The sequence below is a fragment of the Labrus bergylta genome, chromosome 19 (genome assembly GCF_963930695.1).
Source record: "Labrus bergylta chromosome 19, fLabBer1.1, whole genome shotgun sequence".
Taxonomy (NCBI): domain Eukaryota; kingdom Metazoa; phylum Chordata; class Actinopteri; order Labriformes; family Labridae; genus Labrus; species Labrus bergylta.
In genome coordinates, this window is record NC_089213.1 from 7,440,249 (window position 1) to 7,453,049 (window position 12,801).

At 43.1% G+C, this 12,801-nt stretch overlaps 1 protein-coding gene across 1 annotated transcript in view; it reads left to right on the forward strand.

The window, feature by feature from the left end:
• The window catches only part of thsd7aa (thrombospondin, type I, domain containing 7Aa), a 143,730-nt gene that overhangs the window by 126,064 nt on the left and 4,865 nt on the right, over positions 1-12,801 (forward strand). Inside the window, exons 25-27 of the mRNA XM_020638651.2 lie at positions 4,558-4,640; positions 9,673-9,886; positions 10,537-10,624. Of these exons, the coding sequence (XP_020494307.2) occupies positions 4,558-4,640; positions 9,673-9,886; positions 10,537-10,624 (385 nt within the window). The remainder of the gene's footprint in view (positions 1-4,557; positions 4,641-9,672; positions 9,887-10,536; positions 10,625-12,801) is intronic.

Genomic DNA, 12,801 nt, shown 5'->3' on the forward strand with positions numbered 1-12,801 from the left:
TATAGTGATTTCACACAAAAACGTCCAGGTAAGGGTCATGTGTGACCTCAAACAGACAATTTCTTACTCAAAAATGTTTCCTTCCAGCCTCCTTGTAAAATTTCAGCGGGAAGTCAGGCTGAGCTGATGTGATCTCTGTTCTTTTGCTGACATGTTCAACTTCACGTAGCGTTGATATATAGGCAAAAACTGTCAGCAATAGGATCCAAATCTGCTGCTCGGCTGGCCATTTCTGTGTTCCTCTTTTTGGCCTGCCTCCTAGGACGACCACGTCTCTTGTCTGCCCGGGAAAGTCTCCTGCTGTGAGATCCATGTGTCAACACTAAACTGACAGCTAAAATGTTCCAGACACTTTTAGAGTGCATATGTGCAAAGGACTAGTTTTGCACTATTTAAAAGTAGCTCAACCTATATTTGTTTTCAGATCTAAAAGAATCTCAAGTTCCATCATTTTAAAAACAGGAACCTTTTTAAATATGTTTGAGGGTAGACATAACTAATCAGTCATTTAATCAATCAATCTTAATTCACAAAAGGCCAATTTATCACAAATTTTATCTCCAGACACTTTAAGAAAGTATGTACGACTTTTTGATCAAGTAGATGTCACCCTTGACATTGTTGTTTGGCGACACCTCCTTCACACTGGATACTCTGCTCTCCTACACCTCCAACCTCCAACCTCCATCCCCTTGTGTTTGCAAAAAGGAGTAATAATATTTGAACACACATTCATTAAGCACTAAGCGCAAGAGGCGGACGAAGTCATCCTTGTCTCGAGCTGCATTGTTGTGTTAGCAGGCTAAGGGTAGCGCTCTTTAGTTAGCTCGTAGTTTCCCATGGCATGTACATTTACACGGAATGATCATGATCTAAACACACTTACTTAGTCCAAATAAGCAGTGAGTACAGTATGTTGTTCTTCTTCTTTTCCCTAGGCCCTCACTTAACCAGCTTTTATACACAAGGGGGGGAGCCGGCCGTCCCATCCATGTAAACATGATGTAAACACAGCTCTGACAGCGAGACTCGAGCGTTTCACTCATTGCAGACAGTCGTGACTCAGAGAGACATTTACACAGGATAGACTTGATTTCTGCTGTGTTCATGTGCAAAATGTTGCACATTCTTCCTTTAAAGAAAAAAGCAGGTCAACAGCGTACTCTTTGTTATATTATTTATAGAGATCCAACATGAATCCACCCTGAGCACAGCACTGTGGACTTTGTTCTTATTGTATCACCTTGAGGCTGAGATTGAGGGCCTAGAGTGCAGAACAAACATACAGCTCTGAGCAGCTTGCACGGATCCCTGCAGAGATTCGACTTTTTTGTGGAGGTATAATGCTGTCTTTGAAACCAGAAACAGACAGTACATAGCCGACTTTACACGGGAGCCGCTGGTCCACCTTGATCACTCAATTCTTAAGTTCATGCTAGCTGGCCGTCCCAACCAAACTCTGTCTCATCCTAACTTTCAGTCAACATAAAGACAGACTGAGAGCTGCAGCTGGGGCAAGGTTTTAAGACCTCCTGACAAACCGTTACATCACGCTTGCCTGTCAATCAGGTCAGCTAAGTATGGATAATACGTATCATTCATGAAATTAAACAGATGACTTGTGTTGAGTTGGTTTAGTAGAACCAGACAGCTTTTGCATTCACGGAAATGAGATCCATGTCCATGTGAGATCAGTCCCTTAACACTGGGAATCCTTTAACAGGTCGTCTGAACCCGCCTGTAATGTCGGATAGTAGGAATATGACCTAAATGAGTTGAGCTGCTGTCATGGAGCCCTGACATATGAGGCGTCGAGCTGCTCGGGGCACAGTGATAGCATGAATGAGGTTACTTAAAACTGTCTGCCTCCAGAGTATCTCAGATAGCTTTCCAAGCATTAGTCGACAGGGAATTCTTGGAAACTGTAAGCAGATGAGTCTTTAATCCACACAAGTGCCACAGTGAGTGTTTAATCCCATTGCCCATCACTTGTCAGGGTTAAACTCAGTCCTGATAACATTGTTCCCCACTTTTACAAAGTATAATTTCTAAGGTGGAGAATCATATCTGTAAGAACGAGTTCCTCTCGTCCGAGGAATCGCCTTTTTATGGCCTGCAGTCATGTCATGGGTCTGGTTTAGCTGAGCAGACAACACGCGGTTTAAGTGAACGATAAAATCAGCTCACCCACTGCTCCAGATGGTGCGTCTATGTGGGGCGTCTCTGATTGGCACATTGCATCTTACTCCTTTTTTAAAAATGTTCCCTTTGCATGCAGTTGCTCTCCTGCTCATAAATATTCAGACTGAACTGTCTCCCTCCCAAGAGTGCCACCCTGATAATTATTCCAGAAACTCTGATGGATTACCATGTTTCTGCAGAAGTGTGGTTCCTCTGGTTGTCAGCTGGTTGGATCAATGTCACTTGTACTGTCTGCTGAAGGGATCCAGCTTATTTCATCCACAGTGGGGATCCACACAACTCACCCGACATAGTCTTCCCCTCACGTAAACCCCAGATGAACCCGATTCAAGAGAAACTTCATAGAAAGTGAAAACCCTGCTTCAGAAAAAATAATAAATTCAGTCATGAGATTGAGATTTAAAGATCGTAGATTCCTCTCTAATGTAATTATACCCTTCCGCTGCATATTCCAGGTTATATTAATCACTGTATTGATTTATGACAGGGTAGGAAAATTAAACATTCTTGCTTTTGCTTTTTGTCACTTTACTTTTAGCAAAGATAGCTTGTTATGGCGTAGGGATAGTAGCAGCCTTGGCAGCCTTAGCAGCAGCATACTGTATCTCTCCAAAATGCCAAACCAGCACAACCACTGGGGCCCCAAATGGGATATAAGGGCCTAATCAATTTTGTCTTCAGGGTGTGCTGAGATGGGTTGATGAAGAGCCCTTCATGGTAGTCCAAACTGGCACCCATGTGGATTAAGTGCAATCTCAGAACCCATTGGCAATCAGAATGGTTGCCAATGGGTTCTGAATCATTCTGGAAGCCAGTGGTTAGCGTTAAATTACTTCCATCCAAGACGTCCTATGTCAGTGCTGCGTTTACGTCTGCAGTATAAAACACAGTCAGTTCTTGGTCCTTTACATCCCCCTGAGTAGCGCCTGTTCATCTGTGTTTTATGAGTCTACGTTCAACAGTAGATGTTGGTTACACATGGGCTTCACTCAAGCTAACTTCAGCTGTATGAGCGTAAACAAATAAACTGATATCTTGTGATTTATTTGAAATAAACAGGACTGACGTTTGCTGAAATAAGAAAATCATGATGAGAGAACTACTTTTAAAAATGTTTGTTTTTTTGAGTGGAGGTTGGATCGATCGTTAACGGTGGTCAGCAAATCTAAGAGCTGATTGGGGCGGCTGTGGCTCAGTAGTAGCTCCTGCAGCTACATGTCCGATGTCTCATTGGGCAAGACGCTTAACTTCAAGTTGCTCCCGCTGCGTTGGCGTGTAAATGTGTATGAATAGGACGTTTATTCTTTTAGGCTCTTTACACTGCAGCCTCTACCATCACTGTGTGAATCTGTAGGTGTGACCTGCGGGGTCAGAAGACTAGAAAAGCGCTATTCAAGCTCAAGACCATTTACCATTGGCTTCTGTGACATGTACCATAAAATGTGCGACCAATACACCAGTATAGACTGCTGAGACATGCAACATTATGGCCGTCAGTGTAGCCGCCACCATCACCCACTGCACGCGCCCTGATGTGATTTACCCTCATTCATTGAGTATTGCAAGCAGCTACTCTCCTGCACAAAACGTGTTGATATATATGACTAGGCTGGCAGCACTTTTCTCCCTCATTAGGTCATAATCTTTAATCTAAGGAACACAGTGTTAATAACAGTATATCTTTGTGGAGTGCTGGTGTGATTGAAAAGTCTCCTCAATGAAAGACAAGTGACCAGCTGAGGTGGGCAGCGAGACTCTGGCCGACTTGTTTCATAAGCTGTATTTAGGTTTACGATAAAGCCACCGTGTGGGTAAGAGAATTGGGGTCTCAGTTTCAAAGCAGTACATCAACACATAATGAGGACAGTAAACAACATTTCATGGTTATTCAATGATTTCTGCATCCCTGAATACTCTCAGCCTTCATGAAACGTGTCTGCTGAAGGATACATTAAAAAATGTCTTACATCTCAGAGGATTTAAGTGGATTTTTGAATGCTTTTCAAACTGAGTTTTTGTCAAATTCAGGCATTACTATACATGGTGAGTATCAATATAATGAGCTGAATCTCAGTGAGTGATGTTTTTCAGAGACACAGGAATAGAGACGAGTGCAGCTGCTTGTAACACTTACTGCCTCCAGCTCAAGGAACAAGAAGTGTACAAAAAGCAGATTTTAAAAAAGGGGCCTCGATTGTTCCCGCTCTAGATATCTATTTTTGTTAGCGGCGTATTCTGTTATTGATGAACCACAATCAACGCTTTGAGAGTGTTTCTTTTTTTTATATATATATCTAACAGTGACAGAAACACAAGCTCCAACAAATCACTGACTTGTCTATGTTTGTTCTGCAGGTGGATGCCCTGCAACAGCCAAGCCGATGTCTGACCGATCCTGTGACCCGCCCTGCACCAAGCCGCGCTCCCTGTGCACTGAGGTAAGGTTCTAACCATATTCCCACTGCGGACCATGTTACGGTGACGACACGTGCAGGGCTGGAGCTCAAATGTTGCGCTCGTGTCTTACTGTTATGTTCTAGGTTTAAGTCGTGCTAATGACGAGAATCTTAGCAACTGTTCTCCTTTCAAAGCTCCCCGATTGACAATACATCGAATTACAATGACTACCATACCATACCGCTGTCTTTGTTGGCATCTGTCAATGTCTTTTTGCCAACTTTGAGGGCTCTTTTGTCACCTCTGCCACAGAGTCTTGGACATGACCAGTTATGAGACCATGCACATGTCCAACTAAAACATGTTGGAAATGAATCAGAAGTCCAGAACCCGAGATCTGTGTCTGTAGCCCTCCCATATGGAAGGTTTGCTGAAAGCCAGATTGAGCCTCGGACCTCCTGTCAGGATGAAAGCAGTGCATCTGGATAGTTAGACGTGAAAGATAAAGGGAGGAGAAGAGAGAAAAAAAAACAGCAGAGATACAGTATACTGTATAATCTGACTCTGCTGGTGTTGGCACCTGTTGTTAATCTTTTGACAATTATCTTCTGTGAACACACCTGGACCAAAGCACTGCAGGTTAAACAACAGCTGCTGATGTTCTCTGGGAACACAAAGCAGCAAAGCAGAGGCACAAAGAAAAACAGGATTTGTGCTTGAAATTGGAGGCGATTGGAAAACACAAGATAGAAGAATCTGCACTTCTCGTAGAGGCTTGTGAGAGGCCTCGACAGTACACCCGGGGGCTTCACCAAGACTTTTGAACCCCGTGATGTTGCTATAACGACAGCTCCATCACACAAATGACCCCATAAAAGCTTTAAATTAAGGTCCTCCAATACTTTTAGATACCACACATTATCTTTATCATAAGAAAGGTGCCTAAAAGTAGAATGAGTCAAGCAAAAATTGGAAAACAAATTGCACAACTAAATTGGGAATGTTTCAGTACCAAAATGAACATTGGCACTTAAACAGGTCATGTTTCATTGCCAAAGTATTTGTGCAATTTAGACAATGTACAGGTGTTTACAATTTTTGGTAATTAAAAACAGGCAATTATCCAATACTGGGTGCCTAGGGCTTCCATTTTTGTAGCCGTGGTATCCAAACAGGTATCAGTATCTATTGAATTTTACAGGTATTGAATGGTATAGAACTTTGTCCGCCTCTTTGACCAACAGTTAGGTTGAGACATCATTTCCAAAATGGTCACAGTTGAGCGTTGCGCTTTAAAACTCCCCTTCAGTAACCCTCAGGTGACGTCACTGAGACCATGCCCATTTTTTAGACAGTCTTTGGTGTTTTGACACACTGTGCACAGGTGGGCACAACGGGCCAACCACAGTCAGAGCAGCTGCTCCCGACCGGTTGGTTGAATTTCTAACATTCAACCAACGACGTCTGACTGCGTACTCTCTGTCACAGTGAGAGCAGAGCCGCAGGTTTATTCCCAAACGTCAGGCAACCTTTCTTCCTGATTGTGCCCAAGCAAAATGTCGGAAGTGTTGTTTACCGGAGGGAAGTGATGCGTTATCTTTGTAGTGACCATCTTTTTCCACTTGCTTTCAAAAAACACTTCAACTTTCTTCTTGCCGTCTTTGGGAGTTGTTTAAAGAAAACTTTCATGACACTTGTGAAAGCTTCATCCTGATTTATCACGTACAGTGTGAGCACTCAGGTCGTTCTTGACGATCTGACTGTACGGTGTGAGCCCTCAATTTGTTTGCTTTGGTTGAGTGTCCTAAACGATTCACTGGTAGACTAAGGAGTTGACATCCCAACACGACATCTAGAAAATTGTACAATGTTCACCTGCCTTAGAGTACCAATCCATCCACTATCGATTAAGGAACAATCTCCCCTCGCTCTCACTCTTGGGTCACTGTTTGTTCTTTTATTGGGAGAAGGGTTGACGGACAGCCTCATGCTCTGCGGAGAGAAACAGAGAGACAGAGAGAGAGAGAGAGATGTTCTCAGGTACTGTGTCTCTGCTGTAAATGATTGTGATGAAACCTTTCATATATAATGCATGCTTCTTGTGTCGTTGTTTTGTTTCTGGGTAATGGAGTCTTTCAGATAAACATTTAAACCCTCCATTTGACCACAGTCGGCTTGGTAACCATTGGGAAAAGGATGGATGTGAACTGTAAATTGACTCGAGCTGGCAGAGGCTTAAGACTGTGAGTCTGTAATCTAATGTGTCCGTTGCTTCAAACATCATCTTTATAGTAAAAACCTCAAACAACACCCAGCTGTGGCTTAAAGATGAGGTCTTCAAAGTGTAACTAAACACCACAAGGCATCAGAGATCACAGCAGAGAAGATGAAAGTGTTTGTTTTAGCTCGTGGTTGTATGATTCAGAGATGTGTTTGGATGAGTAAGTTAACAGTGTATTTATGAACATTACAGACGCTCCCCTAAGAGATGGAATCCAGATATGTGAATGTGAAATGATAACAGGGTGTTGCACGGCTCATCTTTTCCCCTTTGTTCGCCTCTGAAAAAGATGTAGATGATCATTTCCTCATTCTGGCGCTCGAGCTGCTGTTGGACGTGCGGGGATTTCTGAGGACGATTATCCTCCAGAGATTGTCGGGGAGCTGGGGACCCCCTGCAGGGTGATGAATAGAGTCAGGGATGAGAGAGAGGAGCGGTGTGGAGGAGGGGCTGCTTCTGTTACACACACACACACACAATCAAACACAGATTGTCTGACAAAACATCAAAATGCGGAATTGTTTCTGAGCTTTTTCAAATGAAATTTTGAATCGTAAATTTCAAAGATGCCTTTCGATTTGATTAAAGCTGCTGAATGTATTTCATTGAAACATTTATACAAACAGCATCTACACAGTGTTGTTCTCTGTTAGCCAGCAGGGGCCCAAATAACAATCATTCCTAGAAGATGAACATGTTCTCTAAGTCCAATTTCTAAATGATTCTCTGTTCATGAAGCAGAGTACATGACTTTAACAGTTTCATTTTTGGGGATGAGACAGATTAGACCTTAAAAAAAGATTTTTGATTCCAGTCAGAGAGATGTATTCAAGGTTTTCCAATCCACAAATGTTCTTGTGTTTGGTCTCTGTAATCCTATTTGACAACTGGATTCTAGGGGAGATGACAACCAAAAAGACGTGTCATCATTTATTTATATTGTTGCTTTTTCCACGAGCTCTTCTTTTGGCTACTCCCCAAGAGTGTTGTAATATTAAAGCATGGGATGGCAACACAACCTTACCTCATAACTCCCACGATTATCAGTAGATGGACGATATAGAAGACAATTATTGTTCCCCAGCTGGTGCACTGGGCTCCAGGACTTTATTTAGAACCAGCTGCACGGAAACACAGCTTCACTTTCCTAATGATGGGACCAGCAGAATGGTTTACTCAATAACTCTTATCTCATTGAAGTAGAAAGGGACAAATATTTCTAAAAAGCTGCATTTAAAAAAAATCACCAAACATGAAGCCGCTCCTGAGTTTGAAGATCTGTGCAGGAACTTTGCCTGAAAACGGAAGTGGATGAAACGAGTGTGAAAAAAACACAGCTGGTTTACACGAGGCTCGCAGTTAAACTAGAGTCAACTGGCTCTAAAGGAGTCGGAGACAGATGAACAGATGTTAATCCGCAGAGAGTTACAGAATCCAGAGCTCATTTTGAAGAAAGGTCAATAAGTTACTGTGTAATCTCCTCTTTCACTCTGAGGATTCAATTCATCCGGTCTCTTTAACTGAGCATATTCAGATGTATTTTCTTCATTTCTATACATTTCAGAGCGGTCAGACTTCTTCTGTAGTCTATGCATTGAGGCTCAGTCCGTCAGTCTCGGTGTAGGGTTATCTATGTCGGTCAGTAGTGTAGTCCTTCTTGGTTGAGGCTGATGTATCAACAACATTTGGAGGGATTCATATCATGTTTGGCACAGATCTGTTTTTTGTCCCTGGGGTGAACTTTCATAACTGATGACCACTGAGCAACTTGACCCATGTGAGCTTTTTCAGCAAAAATATATTATTTAAGTTTATGATGTGGTTGAAAATTTAACTTGCCAATCTAGAGGAAGTCTAGGTAAATCCATGCCAGCAGATTGGACTTCTCAAGGAAAAAAAAAATCTAAGAGTAAATCAGTGATTATTACAACAAAACAACAAAATCCTCTCTGGCATTAAAGGTCTCGTATTATGTAAAATCCTCTTCACCGTGTTTCTCTCAAATTAATACGTGTCTCTAGTCTGTTTACAAACCCCCCAATGATGAGAAAAATCCATCCTCTCTGTCTGTAGCCTGCTCCACTTTTCAGAAAATGTGTGCTCAAACAGGCCGTTTGGAGATTTTCCCTTCATGACATCACAAAGGGCAGTAACCCCTCCCCCAGGTGGGTGACACTCCCACAGCTAGGTGTTTGTTCTGCCCTCTGAGTCTGCCTTCTCACCGTAAACAATATGACATGGAGCGAGAAAACCAGAGCCACCCAAGCCCTTCCAGAGAGGGGGCAGACACAGCTCATTTACATTTAAAAGGTACAGACACAGAAACAGCCTGTTCTGAGCAGGAATAGAGGGGTTTATAGGCATGATCAAATACAGGATCAGAGTGGACTTTTTAGGTGGAGGTTTTGATAGCTTATCCAAAAGGAGATGAGATGATCCAATGAGAGACACATCAGACACAAAATGCTATGCGGGATTCAGGAGGTGGGACACTGCCCCAGAGGGACATACTGGATATTTTAAAGAGTCCCTGGCCTCAGTTTAACTCTGTATTAAGTGCTAATTAGCACATGTTTGACTGCTTACATGATGAATTAAGCTAGTGTAAATGGTTAACAGTATAGCTGTTAAACATCTGCATGCCACTATGAATGTGTTAATTTGCAGGTACGACCATTCAGCTCTCCAGTCTGTGCCAAAGTAAAACCTCACAGAGCTTCAGTGTCTGTAGTTTAAGTTAGAGGCTGATTCAGTTGTGTCACTTTGCTAAACCTCCCTCCTTCCTGTGTCAGGCGGGGGTGTGCGGCTGTGAGGAGGGCTACACTGAAGTCATGACGTCTGACGGCCTCCTGGACCAGTGTACGGTCATCCCTGTGCTGGAGATTCCCACCGCAGGGGACAACAAGGCCGACGTCAAGACCATCCGAGCCTACAACCCCTCCCAGACTGAAGCCAGCTCCCCGGGCCGGGCGGGACGCACCTGGTTCCTGCAGCCCTTCGGCCCAGGTAACACACCTCCACACAGTGTGTTGAACACCTCTAAAAGCTCCACTGTGATGTTTCTCCTTTTGACTACACAAGACTGTTTAAAATACAGAAAAAGAAGAAAAGCAATGATGCAACAAAGGAGAAGCAAAAGACAATACAGTAAAGGACGTCGCTGTTAGTCTTAATTACAATGCCTTCAAACTAGAAGAGGAGGCGTGTGCGACTGCGTAGAGCACAAAATAGGTGCTTACTAAGCTTTAAAAGAGGAGGGGAAGGAGGGGTTTATAAATAGAAGGTCATATGAAAAAGAAGAATGAAATGATGGACTTATGATGAGGCTGAGGGAACCAAAGAAAGAAAGACATAATGGGATGCAAATGAAAAGAGTGTCGAGGACACAGAAACAGCAATTTAGGAAAACTCCTATTATGCAGTTATTTAAAAACATCTTTCAATCTGTTCTTGTGTTGTTTATAATATATTCTTTTAATTTGGTCTTAATTACTTTTGTGTGATACAAATGTAAAACCGTGTCCCCACAAACCTCCCTTGAGTTGACAGTGGTATCTGAATAACTCTGCTGCCCCCTGGAGCTCACTGAAGGAAATACAAGTGACTGCAGTGCATTAACAGTGAGTGTGTGTTTCTGTTTGTTTGTGTCTGTGCAGACGGGAAGCTGAAGACCTGGGTGTACGGCGTGGCAGCAGGAGCGTTTGTTCTGCTCGTCTTTATAATCTCCATGACGTACTTAGCATGGTAACGTACCAGCGCCGATTAACGCATCATCTCTGCGTGCCCATTGCATGTGTCCTTTTTTTTTTTTTTTTAATCACCATGCGTTACCATTCATGTCATCTGTCAGCGTTTTATTTCAGTGATGTAATGGAGCAAAGACCGACCTGAACGAAACAGAGCTACAAGAATCATTTCAGCTTTTCTGATGAGCACTAAAACAGTATCATGGCCTTCGCTTGTTGTTAAGAAAATAATAAAATAAATAAATAAATAAAAGTCACGACTAGATAATCTTGCGGGCCAGATACTTCCTGCGAGGTTGAATTAGATGCATTTCTGGTTTTACATTAATCTTTTTGTCGCACATTTGACAAACTGCATCGTCTTTTTTTTTTTTTTTTTTAAGATTTTTTTTGGGGCATTTTGAGAGATAGGACAGTGGATAGAGTTGGAAATCAGGGAGAGATAGTGGGGAATGACATGCGGGAAAGGAGCCACAGGTCGGATTTGAACCTGGGCCGCCCACTTGGAGGACTACAGCCTCCATACATGGGGCGCATGCTGTAACTACTGCGCCACCAGCGCCCCACAAACTGCATTGTCTAAATCAGCTGCTTGTCCTTTTTCATTTCACTGACGAAAACGTTCCAAAGTAACATTAGGTTTAGGAACCAGTGCAGATACCTTTGTGTCCGTCTGAACATGAGGTGTGAGGTGACTCCACGGTTGGCTTGTTTATACCGCACTAATTCATTTTTGAGGTCACAGCTGTACTGTACTAGAGACGTTTTCAGGTGATTTCATCACTTCGAAAGTTCTTTCCATGATTTTTCAAACTTCGGCCCGATTTATTTGTCACATTCTTGGTTTCTAAATTACTTTAAGGTTGCAAAACCTTACGTAGCCGTGATGTCTGCATCATCATTTGAGTTGTGTGTGATATAATGTTGAATCTAAAGTGACCATAGGACACAACAAGGTCACAACATAAAACAAACTAACCTATCCAGGCAGATGTAGCATGTTGTGAATACATTTTGTGGGTTTGAAGAGAGCAATGAAATGGCTACTCCTTATTTCAAAAATAACCACATCGGCCTGACAGTGGCTTAAAAAAAACCCACACTATTAATGGATGCTCTCTGATTGTGCACATTTGCCTGTGAGGGTTTAAGCTTCAGCCCGCCTCACTGCTGCCAGCTGAAGAAATCTACGGATGCAACTTTTTGTACTTTTTAGACCCTTAGATCCAAAATTAAAACTCAGACTGAGGTTTGAAGCTCTCGTATTTGAAGTGTTTTGACCTCAGTGTGACCTCCATTACATCACTGCTTGTTTTTATTCTCTCATTTTTCATTGCACTTTGCGTTCCCTCATTGTTTGTCGGTTCATTTCTCGTTTTTGTCTCCCCCCCCTCCACCCTCACACTCCCCCCTCAGTTATTGTGGTTGTTACCTTTGCTGCAAGTCGAGCTCCAGTCCCCCCCAAGACGGGGTTTACTGGATGGACCCAAACAGCTACACTGTGCCTTACATCTGCCCCGCCTGCCAACAGCTAGAGCAAGACAAGTTACAGCACAGCCACCTCCACCACCACCAACCTCATCAACAACAACAACAACAACAACAACAGCAGCAGCAATACGTGACTCTGCTCCAGCAGCCTCCACCATCACAACGACAGCCCCAGCAGGAGCTGCAGTCACTGCCACCTCCTCCTCCTCACTTTGAAACTCTCATCACATAGTCAGGGCCTCAGCTCCCCTCCTGTAACTCTGTGTGCCTCACATTCACTGTGCCCAAACACACCCAGTGCCTGTGCACTCATATCACTGGATCAGTGCCTGGAGGTGAGCCGTCCTGATGCATCACAATGCTGCAGTATGCTACAACCTGCAGACTGCACTTTATTCACAGCCGTTCTCTTTTTGTGGCTTCAGCGTTCATGCAGGAGATTTTAGATCTAATAGTGAAATTTAAGAACTTAAAGTTTCAGTAATGCTGCAGATTTTATAAACTGCAGCCAAGAGTACAAATAAGACTATTTATGGAAAGAGCACGTTTCAAACTCTCTTGTCTATACACATAAAATGCCTTCACACCTGCAGCTCAGTCTGACTTCTGCAGTTTCTCCTGCCAGCCTCCTTGTAGTTTTACCACAGAAAGTCCAAGTGGGCTGATGTGAGAATGCAGCAGGTT